At 35.3% G+C, this 18,017-nt stretch overlaps 1 protein-coding gene across 7 annotated transcripts in view; it reads right to left on the reverse strand.

Moving 5' to 3' along the window:
* CSMD3 (CUB and Sushi multiple domains 3) overlaps nucleotides 1-18,017 on the reverse strand; it is a 1,245,869-nt gene that overhangs the window by 776,687 nt on the left and 451,165 nt on the right. For all 7 annotated transcript variants that reach the window (XM_045049906.1, XM_019823045.3, XM_019823042.3 and 4 more), the window contains exon 6: nucleotides 12,832-12,944. In XM_045049906.1, the coding sequence (XP_044905841.1) occupies nucleotides 12,832-12,944 (113 nt within the window). The remainder of the gene's footprint in view (nucleotides 1-12,831; nucleotides 12,945-18,017) is intronic.

The following is an 18,017-nucleotide window of genomic DNA, read 5'->3' on the forward strand; positions in this document are numbered from 1 at the left end:
GACGTCAAATAGTTCCATTTAAACTTGGAAAAAGTCTATATCGTCCCATTATCTAATGACCTCATGGTCCTGAAATACTAAGGAATCCTTTCAAAATCACAGAGTGGAGGCTGTACCCAGTTTTACCAACTTCTAGTCCAGTGCTCTTTCCAGAACAACACCTGTGCAAAAGGAAATTTATTCTTGGTAATCTCTACCTCTCTACTTTTACAATCTTAGTTTTTGTTGCTATTTCCTCCTCAAACATCTACCTCAGGAAAGAGTTAACTGGCTTTCCGTTATGTTGATAAACTGCAAAGGTAAGTATTTAACTGGAAGTTGAACACAAGTCTAGGAACACAAAATCTGGAGTCTAATGTTAGGGAAACTCTAAATAGTACTTGTTATGTTTTCTGTAAGAAAAGGAGGATGTATCCCAATGCAACAAAGTTGCTATCTTTTTAGGCCAACAATATAATGTTTGAATTTGACCTTCTCCCCCAAAAGTATTCTGGGTGTAATGAAACTGTTGCCTTTCCTAATAAGGGTTATTTTATTTCTTTCACCTTAAACTTTTATGGCTACAGATTCCTTCTTGGGTTTTCCAATAACAGTCAGTAGTACCTGATCTAATAAGAAGATAAATAAGCCTATAACAGATGATTTTATTGTTTGTTTCACCCTGTAGACATATAGTAGAGCAATGAATATACTCTGCTCCTATCTCATTGGTTCATTTGTAAGACACTTGTCTGTTAAATATTTGATATAGTTTACTGGGAATAATTTTCATTATAATATCTACTGTATTGAAACCTGTGTTAAATTGACTCCTTTTTTTAATCAACAAATAAGCACTTATACTATGTAATCAAATAAATATGAGTCTCCAACTAATTACTGTGAAAAGTTGAGATACTTTCATTCCAAATAATACCCCCATTATTCATAATATGCTTGAAATTGCCTTCCAAGTCATTTAGTAAAACAATAAAGATGATGATGCTTCTCCTGCTGCTGCTGCTGATAATAGTAATAATAGCTAACATTTTATATAATGCTTACTCTCTGTCAGACACTATTCAAAATGCTTTACATATATTAACTAATTTAATAACTGATATCATTGTTTTATGAAAATGTCACTTTTAATCAAGGACAGTATATTTCCACAATTTTCACTTATTTATTCACCAAATTTGAGTCTCAATGAATTTTTGCCTTTTCTAAAAAAATACCAATTCTGCAAATTTGCAAATCTGAGGATAACTAAGGCTGGAGTTCACAGTGGATTTAACATAGGCTTTAAAAGTAAAGCCCCTAATGGTTAAGACCTGGTTCTGCTATTTTTGTAAGGTTTTTTTTTAATGTTTATTTATTTTTGAGACAGAGAGAGTTCAAGCAGAGGAAGGGCAGACAGAAAGGGGGACAGAGGATCTGAAGTGGGCTCTGTGCTGACAAGAGCCTTGATGCGGAGCTTGAACTCACAAACTGTGAGATCATGACCTGAGCCAAAGTCAGATGCTTAACTGACTGAGCCACGCAGGTGCCCTGCTTCTGCTATTTTCTAATGTAACTCTGGGCTTAACACTTTTTTTCAAGGACTGCGGTTACCTCAAATAGGATGTCTAAGTGAATTACACAAATATGCCCCTTTCCTTGGGTGATGCAGTATCAGGCACAGGGCTCAGCCAGAGGTGCGCAGCCCCAACCTGCCACCTAGCGTGAGTGTCCCTGTGCCAGGTAGGCTTGTGTCACTCATGCCAGTCTTTGTTTCTGGTTTGGTAAAACAGTGATAATAATGCAGTCGATGTGAGGATTGCATGAGATAATGTGTGTGCAGATACTTTGTAAATTGTGACACACATATGAACTTATAACATTCAAGCATTTGCTCAACATTTATTTGGCACCTATAAGAATGCTAAACTCTGGGGATGCAGGGATAAAGGACACAGTCACTGTCTTTAGGGAGTTGCAAATTATAAAACCAGGTAGCTATGAAACAATTCAAAATTTGTTTCCTAGCTTTCATATAGTAGATAGAATATTTATACTGCTCATATCTTTTAATTTGCATAGAAAAGTGCTATTCTTTGAACTAAACAACACATCTTTTTAAAATCATCCAATAGTAATATACAGCAGTGTTTTGTCTTGTTTTGTTTTTTGCTGGTCACTTTAAATTTGTCACTAACCAGAAGGTCTGCAGTGATATTAAGAACACTGAATAACAGCTGGTAGGGACTAGAAGCTGTATTGGAAATATTGGTCACAAGTAGTATCTAGAAGGTGCCCTATTATGCCAGCTATTAGCCACTGGTTATGTTTCGGGACAATCCTGTGAGTCTTGAAAGAGATGGGGCAGTTCAGGAGCCAGGAATGCAGTTCAGATATTCTTGGACCAAGACAAAGGCTCGGTCAGAGGCCTCTTGACAGAGGCTACTTATTTACCAGTCAGCACTATTTCAACATTTTAATAATTTGTATGGCCATAGTGGACTAACACAGCTTCATAGCATAGATATCACATTGTCAGTTAACCTTAAACGACTCTGCAGCCTTCGATACTCAAGTCAGGTGCCGGGTGTTCTCAAGGCTTTCTCGGACCATGTATTCTCTTTCACTCCCCACATGAGCTTGCATTTTCTTAATTACAATACTTCATAAATCTTTTTTTAATGGAATATTTAATCATTTTTTCACATACTAGATAGGAAACTCTGAATTCTGAGACTGTGGACTATCAGAGCCTAACTCAGTGTTACTACAAAGTAAGGGCTCAGGAATATTTTTGTTGAATAAATTTACATGGATAGTAAGTGAACAAATAAATAAATGCACCATAATACTCTCAAATGGGGTTTTGATCCAAACATTATTTTAGTTTAATTAAATAACACTAGCTATTTGCCTGCCTCATTTATACTTCAGTTAATTAAATAACTGAAGAAAAGTTCAGGCTAAGTGATAATGAATTTATTGTCACACGAAGCCAATCCCTCCTTCCATACCTTATAGAATCATTTCCCAAAGTGTGCCTTGAGGAAGAGCAGGTCCTATATAAGCCTGAAAGGTCTTATTTGCTTAAATTAAAAAAACTCCAGTTTCTTTAACCCAGTGTTTCTGGAGCATTGTGGACTTCCAAATTGACCCCTGTGTGACCACCATTGCCATATAACTCTACACTTCAGGAAAATCATAGTATTATCTTTATCATTTGAAGGAAATTTGTTTAAATTACCTTTTACTATTTCTGGATATCTGTGAATTTGAATTTTAAAAGTCTAGGAATTTTAATTTTATGACCTTATTTTTGAATGGCAGAGTAAAACTGCCTGTAAAATGAATGTAAGGTCCACAAGTGTTGCTTCAGACTCCATTTTTCATGCCAACATGGAAGAATCAATCATATACAGTGTGTTTGATTGCTTGTATTTTGGTGCTTGATTGAAGCCCTTTGGAGGCCATCTTGTACAATTATTGAATCATTACTAAACACAAAATTACCTGTTCAATATACTTGTCATTGCAACAGAATTTATAAAACACTGAATTTTGTTTGTTAAACACCAACTTAATCAATTATCTTTTGTTACGTACTCATGCTTAGGTGATGTAACAAAATTGCCCTCACTAGAGACAATAAATGTTAGCACTTAAGAATTTTTAAAAAAAAATTAATGTTTATTTATTTTTGAGAGACAGACAGAGACAGATTGCAAGCAGGGGAGGGGCAGAGAGAGAGGGAGACACAGAATCTAAAGCAGGCTCCAGGCTCTGAGCTGCCAGCACAGAGCCCAACGTGGGGCTCAAAGTCACAAAATGCGAGATCATGACATGAGCTGAAGTTGGTCATTTAAACTACTGAGCCATGGGGCGCCTGGGTGGTGCAGTCGGTTAAACGTCCCACGTCAGCCAGGTCACGATCTCGCGGTCCGTGGGTTCGAGCCCCGCGTCGGGCTCTGGGCTGATGGCTCAGAGCCTGGACCCTGTTTCCGATTCTGTGTCTCCCTCTCTCTCTGCCCCTCCCCTGTTCATGCTCTGTCTCTCTCTGTCCCAAAAATAAATAAACGTTGAAAAAAATAAAAATAAAAAAATAAAATAAAAAATAAACTACTGAGCCTCCCAGGCAACTCTAAGAATTCTTAATGGGAGTAAAACTCTATCATATATATTTATATACAAATGAATACTAAGTAGAACAATATTTGATCACCATGAGGTACTACCATAAAATAATGGGAATTTTGGTAATCTACCAGATGTACTTTGAAATACAAGAGATTCAAACAATTATAGACAAAAAAATATTATTCATGAATTCACTACATTAGGAAAGTTTTGAATACGTGATAGAAATTACATTAACTAAAATAACTAGTCCAGAGTTGGTTGGGATAATTAAGATAGCAATTATAGACTTACATATTTTTAATCAATTTGCAATTGTAAATATAGCTTAAATAACAGCACAGAATTCAGTACAGAATATTTTTAGACTTATGTAGGAAATATAATATGTATATTTCTTTGAGGAGATCAATTTTGAACTTAATAGACTATTTCAAAAATCTAAACTGTTTAAATCTAAATCTAGATAATTTTAGATTAAATCTAAAATATATTAATCTTGATACTGTGGATTTTCTTCATTCTTTGAATCCTTTGGATCACTTTGATTTAAGAGAAGTCTTATAAAACTTTGACTAAATATTATATTTCTAAAGTTCATATCTAGGTATTAGTCTTGAGAGTTCTATTATGGTGAAAGAGATTATGAAACATAAATTTCAAATAGTTCCCCTTTCAGATCAAGAGGCAAACCTGGAAGACCTAGTTAATAGAGCTTTATAAAATCCATGATTAGTAAAAACTCAGGACATGATGTAGGAAAAAAAAAAAAAAAGAATAGCTTTCCTGTCATCCAATAGGAACAGAAAGCCTAAGCTGCCTTTTTCTGTAAAAACTCTCACGGCGGATGGAGGTTAGAGATAGTACAAGAACCTATATAAATTTGTTAAGCTACATTTACTAAAGAGATTAATTCTGAAATCTTACAGCACTGACTTATAGAAAAATGTAAGCCCCTTAGAGACATACCCAGATTCAGCAGAGCACCAGGGTAAAATGTGTCCAACAAGTGGGTAATTTTATACTTTATCAATGGATGGATACTGGGTGGCAGATAGGTATGAATGAGTTAACACAGAGCCTTGCTCAGTAAAGGAAAAAAAGAAAAGGAATGTATAGTAGAAAATGAGGTTTAAAGAGCTTTAGCTAAAGAGTAGACGGGAAGACCCTGCACAAGATGCCATGGAGTAGGGTCAGAAAGTAGACAACTGACCAAGCTTAAACAGCATGCCATGAGTTGCCTCGTGGACACCAGCAGTAGATGTCTACAGGATTCTAAAGTACCAAGAAGTGACATCTCCACTGAAACTGGTTACTATTTATGATTGAGAGCAAGAGTAGTCTATTCCGTCCCATCACTATGAGGGCTCATAGGCTATCACTTATATCTAAAAGTTTTCTTTATCTAATCCCTAAAAGTTTGAGCTTTGCCCCAAGGAAGGTGAGTTAACACAAGACAGACATTTTTGCTAGAAAAGATTGGTAAATTTATTCTATTGTTTGCAGGAAAGTATGAGCCACATTTTAAAATGTTATACCAAAATGATTTTTTTTCAGTTTGATAGTTATCAAGCACTATATTTTAAACCTACTATATGTTTTAGAAAGTATTACTCATATTACAATTGGATATTTGACAATTATCTCCTATTTATAGTAGTTGTATTTAAAAATAGTAATCTAAGTCACAATCATTTTACTAAGATATTTCTGGATTCTCACAAATTCCATGAGATTGTGACATAAGGTTAATATAATTTGCCTTTCACTTTTTAAAGTATATCAACAAAGGATTTATATAAATGGATTAAGCAACAGCCTAAAAAAGAACACTTAGCAAACAGTAAAGATTTTTTTAAGCATTAAATTTTTTTAAAAAAATCAATAGAAATACTGGCTTAGGAAAGAACACTTAGCAAATGTAAGCATTAAAGATATTTCTTTAAAATAACAACTACGATATTTTCCTCCACTGTAAGTCATTCTCATATCAATGTTATCAAGATTCAATTCCTTAGAAAATAATGAAAATTTTATAACAATCTCCATATAATCTTTAATATGCTTATTTCTGTGACTATTTCTTAAGCACACACCTCCTTTCTCTTTCAATTTTCTGGCTGTACTTTGCATAAAAACCATTTATCACCTGTTTTTAAGTGATTCTCTTATTCAGAATCTGAATGTAATGTTTCCAAAATATTTTCTCATAAATGATGACCATCAATAATTCTAAGTAGTCTTCATGTTAATGCATATAGTTAACTCACAACCAGAATGAAAGGACTATAAAACAGCAAGGTGGGATAAAGGAAATATTATTCCTAATATTCTACTTTATATCTAAAATTTCATTTTATATATTAAAACTATGGTCCAACTCTAAATACAGTCAGGCATATGGCTTAATTTTAATTCATAAATGTTAAAATGTTTAGCAAGATAAAAGTATTTTACTAGAAATGCTTATGTTTGACTAAAGTTAAGCAAAAATTAGTCACTAACATTGTGTTTCTTATATACAATGCTTTACTTGAATTCATAAGTTGTGTTTCACAGCAAAATGTCTACGTTTGAGAAATTTGAAATGAAATGACAATTTACCAGCTTATTGTCAAACACACCCATAATTTCTGAACAGAATTTTGGGCTGGGGATATATAAGAAGATTGGAAAATTAGTTTTAAGGATGGGAATGAAAAAGTATATAAAGTTAGTTATGGAAGAATTTAATTCTATCATTATCGACTAATGCAGTAAAAGGACTTAAATGTTATATTGGCAGGGACTATAAAACATACATTTACATCACAGGGGAAAATACTATCAGAGAGTTTTTAATGGTTATTTTAGACAGACCAATGGTTATTTCACCATTTTGACTATTAAATATCTTCATTATCTCTGGTGGCTGTGTAAACATTGTACTAATTACAATAATGAACTCTATAGACCAGACAAGTTTATAAAGCAAGAAATAAAAGAAGGTTTTTTTGTTTTTTTTAGGAACCTCACAATAAAATTTAAAAGAACAAAAAGAGAATTTCCAGATGAAAGTAATTATTTAGCAATGAAGGAGACTTGAAGAGAAAAAAAGTGATGTTCATAATAAAATCAAAAGGAAATAATGTATAGGATTAGAAGTTATTCTCAAACACTATTCACCAATGAAACTCAACATCTTATTCTCTCAAAACTCACTAAATGAACATAAATAATTTACTTCCTAAGCTTAAACTAATGCATTTCATCTAATATATGAAAAAGGGATTGAGATAATTCAAACATAGTTTATGAATTTTTCACTTATGCACTAAAATATACCTACTATAAAACATATGTACATACATAGATGTGCGTGTGTGTGTGTGTGTGCATGTGTGTGTGTGTATAACTTCTTGAATTGTGCTAAAAAGCCCTGTTCAGGGGCGCCTGGGTGGCGCAGTTGGTTAAGCGCCCGACTTCAGCCAGGTCACGATCTCGCGGTCCGGGAGTTCGAGCCCCGCGTCAGGCTCTGGGCTGATGGCTCGGAGCCTGGAGCCTGTTTCTGATTCTGTGTCTCCCTCTCTCTCTGCCCCTGCCCCGTTCATGCTCTGTCTCTCTCTGTCCCAAAAATAAATTAAAAAAAAAAAAAAAAAAAAAAGCCCTGTTCATTGTCTTCACCAGGAAAATCACTTAACTGTCCCTGTCCAACATTCCTATTACAGTAAACTACTCACACTGAAACTATCCAAACCAAAAGTTTTGATCTTCTCTTACTATGTCACACTCTCACCTCCAACCTTGAAATAAGAAGACTCTCACTGATGGTGATCAAATTCGAGGAGTTTGTGATCACAAATGATTCCCTGTGCTTTATTAAAAACGGATATATAAAGGTTCCACAAGAAACTGATGCCTTAGCAAAATTAGAAAGAAATATATTAAACAGATTGCTTTGATGTTATGCTCCATTTTTTAAATGTGAACTATATTATTTTAATAATTATGTTGTAAAGAGGAAACTGCTTCTCCTCATTTTTTTAAGTCACATTTTAAAATTGAGTTCTAAAGAAAAGTGCTTTTTTCGCTGGAGAAATTTAGACACGTGCTTATAAAATGTAGCATTTTTCATCTTACATGTGTTTCCTGGATTCAAATTTATGTTTGATCACAATTGTTAAACTATTTCTACTTCTTGGTTAGAAACTGTGTTTCTCACCCATTTCATGTGGTTGATTATTTATTTCCACTGAAGAATCTTTGTTTACTGCATGTCTTTTACTCATAGAAATCTTAATACACTTCGATTTGCACAATAATTATGTGTCTGACAAGCATGACTTTTTTTTTTAACTGATGGAGAAACCAAGGCTCACACAACTCAGACAGCAATTAGCAACCTCACAATTCAACCCTTATCTTCTGATTCCAAGTCTATTCTTTTCCTGACATACTATCCTGGATCCCTGATAATCTTATTTATCTTTGTTCAATAACTCTGCACTCACATTTATGTCAAAACATTTCCAAATCTTAAAAAATGGAGTACCATTTGAAAGTTGTTTTTCACTTAAATTATGTGTGTCTAAAATGCCACGGGCCTCTGTGTAACTGAGGTTTATGGCAGTGCATTTTCAATACAATTTGAAAGCCTCATTCATTAAATATGTTTTTGTCACCAAAAAGACACACAGCTGATCCCAAAATGGTGACAACTCTTTGAGAAATGATATAATAAAGTATTTTACCTCATAACTTTAAAATATACTGTATTACTATAGATGTATCTTTGTTAAAATGGAAATAAGTATCTATAAAATATTAACCTGTGTAAGAAGAATCAAATAAACAAAATTATGGGAAAAAGGGGTAAATTAAAAATATGATAAAATCTGTAAGAATTTAGAAAACTTCGCCAATCTATAATATAGAAAAATTCATATATTTGGATATTTGGAATTGATTATATTGTTGTAATTCCTAAGCTTACATGCCAAAGACAATTTAGTGAATATCTATAACTACAGAATCTTTGCACGTTAAAAAATTAGATATGCTGAACAACTTAAAATGAAAAGTGTTGTAATAGTATTTCATACTTGAATAATTGAGACTTCTGGATAAAAAAATAACACTTTTAAATAAACATCATCTAGAGGTACAGTTTTCTGGATTGGACAATTGAGTGTCATCTGAAAATCTAGTTCCAATTTAGAAAATAAGAACACATGCTCATATTCACAGAAATGGAAAATAAAAAGATTTTAGGTTTTTAATTAAAAACAAATGACAATGCTATGGAGGTTTCAATAAATAAATATGAGAACTTCCAAACACCACAGTTGAAGAAAAGTTACACCACTTACATGTCAAGAAGCACATCCAAGTTCTCATTAGAAGAGTTTTAATGAAACTTGAATAAAGCAAGAATTTACAACATAAAAACTAATATAGTGAAATGAAACTGAAACGAGTTTTTTTTGGGGGGGAGAGTTGAAAATTAAAGAGGAAAAAATTTAAAACCACAGTAGAGATAATAATAGAGTTTTCAAAGAAGGGTTTTCCAATATAAATAAACTCAGAGGGGAAAAAAGAGATGGTTTGTTTATTTTAGATAGAAGTGGACAATATTCAGTGTGGGATCTGGGGAGGCAGAAGCTATTTGCATATCAAAGGCATTTTATTTAAATCAAGCCTTTTCTTAGGTTTTTTGAGTTAGAACAGAACTAGGCTTATTAGTGTGTTATCCACAACCTCTACTTAACCCTATTTATATTACAACATCTAAACCAATCATGAAGCTGGCTTCTAACACAATTTAAAGGAGGCTCTTTTGAGGAAAGCATGTCAGTGTGACTCCATTATGGGACACATTATAAAACACCAATGCCATTCACTCAGGAACCTTTAATAAGCTTGCAGTTAATTTTCATGATATTTTATAAAGAACACAGGTTAAACAGAAATGCCATCAGGAAAATAATCAGTCTTCGGAAACCTAGAGTTTCAATAAAACATTAAATGAATTAAAAAAGACAGATAGCTCAATAATAATCATTAAGTACTCCATAAGTATTGAGTACACCACTAGGGGCACCCGGGTGGTTCACTCGGTTAAGTGACCGACTTCAGCTCAGGTCATGATCTCAAAGGTTCCTGAGTTTGAGCCCCACGTCAGGATCTGTGCTGATAGCTCAGAGCCTGGAGCCTGCTTCAGATTCTGTGTTTTCCTCTCTCTCTGCCACTCTCCTGCTCATGCTCTGTTTCTCTGTCTCTCAAAAGTAAGTAAATGCTAAGAAACCATACCTCATGGAGACCTGGCTGTGACTTTTGTACAGTACATTCCATAATTTTTTTCTCTTTAATTGATTTTAATCTAGATACCGCCAAAATTAAATGGTAGCGTGGTACAATGTAAATTAGCATGATTACTGTTTCTTGCTAGGGCGTGTATTTCAGCATGTCAGAATTATGAATTTTACAGCTATCTAAGTTAGCTTATTATTTACTTTTTAGTCCAAATTTCTTTATTTGCTTATAATTTCAAGAATTGCTTTAACTGAATTTATGTTGTCTAGGTAAAATAATATTTGGACATAATCAGGCCTAAATCAGGAAAGTTTTAACAGGATCTGTGTAAAGGTGGGTTTTTATATTATAAACTTTTCCATGATCATATAAAATCATAGCTTCCATTTTCTTAGACCACTTTATTTCTTCTATATTTTATAGATACAGATTACACCAAAAATCACCCTCTTTTGAGCTCTTTTTTCCTGCAGAAAATAGAAAAAAAAAAGCCATACCCCCTAAAACACTTGCTTTCTATTTTACTACAGTGAATTCATTGTTACGTTCTTATTTGGTCCTGAAACTAGATAGGCAACGCTAGAAACTCAAATTGAATCTGAAGGTACTATTAAAGTCAATGTAAGATCAGCGAGTAGAATACTGAAAATAATTAAACACACAAATCTACTGGCAGCTTTGCACCATTGCCTTATAATGCAGAACAATGCTATCTAAAGATACCAGTTTCGTGAACATAAAGCAAATAAAAAGTGCCCTTTTATTTTTGAGAAAGGAGATCATTTTTTTCCCCCAGCTTGTACACATAAATTTGAAATAGTTGCTACCTTATTTCTATTCAGATAAGGAAGAGGACCATCTGACTGAAAGATTTCATGAATCTAGTAGAAAAGATCACCACGTGAGTCAAAGATGATAGTCTTGTGAGTTTCTGCTGTGCCATCTGCTTTAACTCATTGCTGAGGGGGAATTAGAGACATAAAATCATGTGGCTGGAAAACTCCACAAAGGACGGGGTCAACCCAGAGATAAAGAGGCTCCACAATATTACTGTTTTTTCAAGAAACACTTCCTCTGATTCCCTAAGTATGCAACAAATTTAGAAATTGAAATTGGAAATGCAGAAAAATATTATTTCAAATTTAAAGTGACACTGACTGAAATTGGTAAGATTCAAGTTTCTATGCCCTGGACAGTTATTTTTATAAAATATATAAAAATAATTTTCTATGCATATTTAATTTTCAATTTTAAAATACAGTATTTTATAATGATTAATGTATTCTATTATGAGAAATACATAGACTTGAGAACATATTTGCATCCATGCTTCCATTCAAATTAACTACATTAGCAATATAAATTATAGGTTTTTCTACAGTGGGTCTTGCCTAAAATATTTACTTTTAAGTTATTATCATTGGGATTTTTATTACAGTGATATCCAATACATTATTATAAATGTCAAAATACCAATGACATTAATCTCTTGCTACTATTGTCAGAAATCCTATTGATAGGACAGCTATAGATAGGTTACTGGTCTTCAAAATATAAATTAAGTGTTGAAATTTGTATTCCAGAAAACAGTATGTGGCCTAGTAACATTTTAGGTATTAACTCTAAGCTGCCTCAAGTCGCCATATCAAAGTTGAAAGTGCCTAAGACTTAAGACTACTAAAAAGGAAAGCATTAAAAAAACAAAAACAAAAAACAAAAACAAAAAAACAGATAAATGGAAAAATGTAACTGGGGCAGTGCTCACGATTCCATTAACAGTAGCTGATACACTACTGAGAATGAAATGATTTATTTACATAAGTAGTCTGAAGATAAAGTACACTAAACCTACATAATATTACTAAACATTATAGAAGTCAAATGTTCATTAACACTCCATATTCATAACAATTTTGTTCTAAACCAAGAGTGTTTTCAAGCTACTACATCAAATGCTGTATCTCACTCATTCAAAATTATGCCTGCTAATAAAAATTGTTAGGATAATAATCCTAACAAGGTTTATTAAACTAGCGATAGCAAACACTGTATATGGAAATGGATTTCGTTTGATGGAGAGCCTATTCACAACTTCAGGTTTTCTGCAGTGTTCTGTGGTGCAGATTTAGGAAGCGTGTCCGATTGCTGAACCACTTTATTAAAGGAAAACATTGTATCTGTTACATACTACTTTTTAGAGGTCGTAATACTCTTCATTTAGAACAGTGTGCTATAAAAACCAACTAACTTTTCTATTGTGATTTAGTTATTATCACATTGTTGCCTCACCAAGTGAATGACCATTTTGGCTTATTCAAATTACCATTTATTAAGGCACAAGATATTTTGCTTCTATTGCAAAATGTAGCTGTATATACCAAAATCATTTCACAAATCAAAAGAGGCAAAGGTATTCATTAAATGTACCTTGATATGGAGCACTAAATCCACGATATCGGTGATTGCTGTCTGTAACAAAATGCAGTCTGAGCCAGTTTTTGTTGCTGATAATTGGTGGTGGTATATTCATTCCAGATAACCTGAGTTACGGAAGACAACAACAAAAAATCATTAAAAACTTTTCAGCAGTAAATGTTTTCACTGAATTAGGACGCCCAAAAATGTCTACCTGTACCCAATACTTATGACTTTGCATTTTTAATTGTTTCAGCATAAAATAGTTATTTTATGTATAGGAAAGTCAATCATCGAACAGTGTCATTCCAAACATGTGCTGTTCTAAGCAGGCCACATTTATTAACAAAATAAACTGTGAACTGGGTATGATTTTTGATTCCCCCAAATGTATTGCCTAGGTAATAATAAACATAATGGAGGCTGAGCTAATGGTGCTGGTCATTATGCTCCTCAAGTACATATTGATACAGCATAGTTAGAAAATAGATATACTTTTTCCACCTAATATATTTTCAATAATTTACATTTGATGGGAAATTTCCCAATTTCTTTTCACAGGGCAAGCACTCATTTAATGGGATTTTACAATACTATAAATTTTCGTGATTAGCTTTCATTATAACATGTACTTCTATAATACACCGGAGGTCTGCCCCAATTGATAGACAGAAAACAGATTGTATTTTAAATGTGTATTTATTCTCCATATATATAGTCACAATGGTACCATTTCATAGTTTCCTTACACAGGGTGCTCAAAACAAAACTTTGAAACTATGCCCCAGATACTGGTCATGGTCAACATATGAAGTAACTCTCTTGCTCTGTATCTTTTGAAGACTTCCAGGGTAGCAGTTTCTAATTTCATTTGATGAAGGGATATTACCCTCATATACCTAGTCATTTAAATCCTAGGTGTGTGCTATAAAACCAAGGTAAAAGATCCTCAAAAAGCAAGACTACTACCTAGTGAAGAAGAGGTCTTCATTAAGGTTTCCTAATAACCAGTATATGATTTATCTTTATTATTCTTCAAAGCTTTCACTTTTCTTCATCAGGAGACAAAACAGCTAGTGTGTGTGTGTGTGTGTGTGTGTGTGTGTGTGTGTGTGTGTGTGTTGGGGTGGGGGGGTTGATTACAGCTCTTCTCGCAGTACTTTGCAGGTAGTCGTTCTTGGGAACCACTAGGGGGAGATTAAATAGGCTTTGTACACATTATTCAGTGGCGAGGTGTATAAATGGTGATGCAAGGACCCTTTATCCCACACCGTCTCTCATTTCTCCCCAAAACCCATCTTTCCCCAGATGTTTGGGAATTAGCCATCACTTTTTGTGGATAACTATCTGCCATGCATAGAAATATGAATACATCTTTTTTTAACGTTTATTTATTTATTTTGAGGGGGTGGGGGGTGGAGAGTGGAGAGGGTGGGGGAGAGAAAGAGAGAATCCCAAGCAGGCTCTGCACTGTTAGTGCAATCCCATGGACCGTGAGATCATGACCTGAGCCAGAATCGAGAGTCTAGCCTTTAACCAACTGAGACACCCAGGTGCCCCTGAATTAAACTTTAATGAATCATTGTGGGCCCAGGTATATGCAAAGGTATATAGAATGTTCTTGGCAGTGTTACTGTGTAATCCGATGCTCTTGATTCTAACATGAACAAGATGGGTTCTATCACATAGATTTCTCATCTGTCCTTCTGCTTTGGAATGCATCTTCTTTAATGTTTCCCTATTAAGGCCCTATTTTCTCTTTTCAGAGGGGTGATTCTGCTTATTGGCACAACTGGCTCCTTTTTTTATATCTGAATTCAGCAAAAAAATATGCAGTTAATATACTTGTATAATTTTAAGACTCAAGTTTTAAGGTTTTACTTCTTTACTCTCAAAATTTTCCAGGTGATGTTTATTTTTGTTTGCTTGTTGGTTGGTTTGGTTCAAAAGCAATTCAATGAAAAAAGTATTTATATTTGATACAATTATATTTTCGAGAGAATAGCATGTTCCATGCCAGATTTTGATTTACAATTTGGTTCTCTTCAATTCCTTGATTCAATGCCCATAAATACCCATTAGGGGAAGTTTAAATTATTTTTGACAGGTTGTACACATTTCTAAGTATAATGAGACCATAATACATGGATGGTTGTAACACATTAAAGTACAGAGTTTGGAGAGAGGCCCTTAGAAGATCCACTAAATGAGAAACAACAAGGACATCAAGAAAAGTCAGAGAGGAAAGAAGATGAAGTAGACAATAAAAAGGATAAACTTCCCATCTTTCCCAGGGACAGCAAAGATAATTTCAGCAATAGAGTACAGGAAAGGCAAGTAATAGCTACTATAGAACTATATAGTTTGTAACCTGAATTCACCTTCAGCAACTGAGAAAGGTGGGAATAAAGAGCTGCAGTAGCCAGCAGCATAATGCACAAGATGGAGCAAATAATGGTAATTTAACAGGACAATTTAAGAAGACATTCCTGACAGTCTCAAGTGTCAGTTTATGAAGCATCACTGTAGGTAAGCCAAGACACCAAACCAGAAAGCAAGGACACCACAGCATTTCTCCTTCTAGTATCTCACATTATTTGAAGATAATGTACACAATATGGTTTTGTTTATGTCTTATGGAACAAGCAGGTAAATGCACGTAGAGATTTCTTCACCATATTTCATGTTATCAGGACATCTTGCAAATGGAGGATTGAGATTAAATGCTGCCTAGAAAGATTCCATCAAATTAATTTAGATAATTAACTTCTTAAATACTAAAGGAGACATTTCCCAGACACAACTCATTATCGCTATTTCATATCACCATGGTCATTTGAAAGTAAGCATATATGCATTTGTTCTAGCATAATGTCGGTGAGAATCATCTCTCAGTAATGAAGAGACTAAGTGGATTCAACAGTTATTTACTGAGCACTTACTATAAGATAAACACCTGATACTAAGGGTATAGTAGTAAATACAGTAGTAAATAAGACAAAGAAGATCCATAATCTTGCAAAATGAAAATAAAGAAGGTAACATAAATAAATCAATAAGATAATTTCAGACAGTGGCAAATGATGTACAAAAAATGTGAGAATAGAGGTGAAGATGGCAGTGTAGGAGGACACTGGGCTCACCGCGTCCTGCTAATCGCTTAGATTCCACCCACATCTGCCTAATTTACCCAGAAAATTGCCAGAAGACTAGCAGAACGGACTCTCTGGAGCCAAGCATAGACGAGAGGCCAGCAGAAGAGGGTAGGAAGGGCAGAGAGGCGGTGCACGCTTCATGGACTGGCGGGAGAGAGCCAGGGCAGTGGAGGGGAAACAAGCCCACCCGGCAAGGCAGAGCCCCCGAGTCTGGCTTGCAAAAGTGGAGGGGCCGGAGGGAGTGTGTTCTGACAGCCAGTGGGACTTAACATCTGGAATGTTATAAGTCAACAGCTCTGCTCTAAGAGCAGGAGGGCTAAAGGACAACGGGTGGGAGAGTTGTTGAGCCCCGGACAACAGAACTCAGCTTGGCGGGGAACAAAGGCGCTCGCCACCGCCATCTCCCTCACCCATCCCCAGCCAAAAACCAAAGGGAACCAGTTCCCCTCACGAGCTTGCTTGCACTGCGCAAACACACAATGCTGTGCTTCTGCAGATCCATCACTCAGACAGGTATGCCTCCCTCCCGGTGTCACAGGGACCCTCCTAGAGTGGACCACCGAAGGCAAAGCAAGGGGAGCCTGCCCCTCCTACCCCTGTGCACTTTGCGGATCCACCCTGGCTAATACACCAGACACCATTGAAGCAGCACAAGCCTGGCAGTGTGCAAGTAGCCCAGACAGAGGCCAAACTACTCCACGGTGAGTCCTGCCCCTGGGAGAGGGGAAGATAAGGTACACACCAGTCTGACTGTGGCCCCAGCAGTGGGCTGGGGGCAGACATCAGGTCTGACTGCGGCCCCGCCCACCAACATAAGTTACTCCAGACAGCAAGGGGAAGTGCCCTGCAGTTCCGCGCCACCCCAGGGACTATCCAAAATGACGAAACAGAAGAATTCTCCTCAAAAGAAACTCCAGGAAATAGCAACAATTAACGAACTGATCAAAAATGATTTAAGCAAGATAGCAGAAAATGAATTTAAAATAATAGTCATAAAAATAATCGCTGGGCTTGAAAAAAGTATAGAGGACAGCAGAAAATCTATTACTACAGAGATCAAGGGACTAACAGTCAGGAGGAGCTGAAAAATGCAATAAATGAGCTGAAAAATAAAATGGAGGCGACCACAGCTTGGATTGAAGAGGCAGAGGAGACAATAGGTGAATTAGAAGATAAAATTATGGAAAAAGAAGAAGCTGAGAAAAAGAGATAAAGAAATCTAGGAATATGAGGGAGACTTAGACAACTAAGTGTCATAATTAAACAAAATAATGTACACATAATTGGGATTCCAGAGGAGGAAAACAGAGGGAAAGGTGCTGAAGGTGTACTTGAAGAAATAATAGCTGAGAACTTCCTGGATATGGGGAAGGAAAAAAGCATTGAAATCCAAGAGGCACAGAGAACTCCCTTCAGACATAACTTGAATCAATCTTCTGCACAACATATCATAGTGAAACTGGCAAAATACAAGGATAAAGAGAATTCTGAAAGCAGCAAGGGATAAACATGCTCTAACATATAAAGGGAGACCGATAAGACTCATGACAGATCTGTCTACTGAGACTTGACAGGCCAGAAAGGAATGGCAGGAGATCTTCAATGTGATGAACAGAAAAAAAATGCAGCCGAGAATCCTTTATCCAGCAAGTCTGTCATTCGGAATAGAAGGAGAAATAAAGGTTTTCCCAAACAAACAAAAACTGAAGGAATTTGTCACCACTAAACCAGCCCTACAAGAGATCCTAAGGGGGATCCTGTGAGACAAAGTACCAGAGACATCACTACAAACATGAAACCTATGGACATCACAATGACTCTGAACCCATATCTTTCTATAATAACACTGAATGTAAAGGGACTAAATGTTCCAACCAAAAGACATAGGGCATCAGAACGGATAAAAAAAACAGGACCCATCTATTTGCTGTCTACAAGACACTCATTTTAGACCTGAGGACACCTTCAGATTGAAAGTGAGGGGATGGAGAACTATCTATCATGCTACTGGAAGTCAAAAGAAAGCTGGAGTAGCCATACTTA

This window comes from Felis catus, chromosome F2 (genome assembly GCF_018350175.1).
Source record: "Felis catus isolate Fca126 chromosome F2, F.catus_Fca126_mat1.0, whole genome shotgun sequence".
NCBI lineage: Eukaryota > Metazoa > Chordata > Mammalia > Carnivora > Felidae > Felis > Felis catus.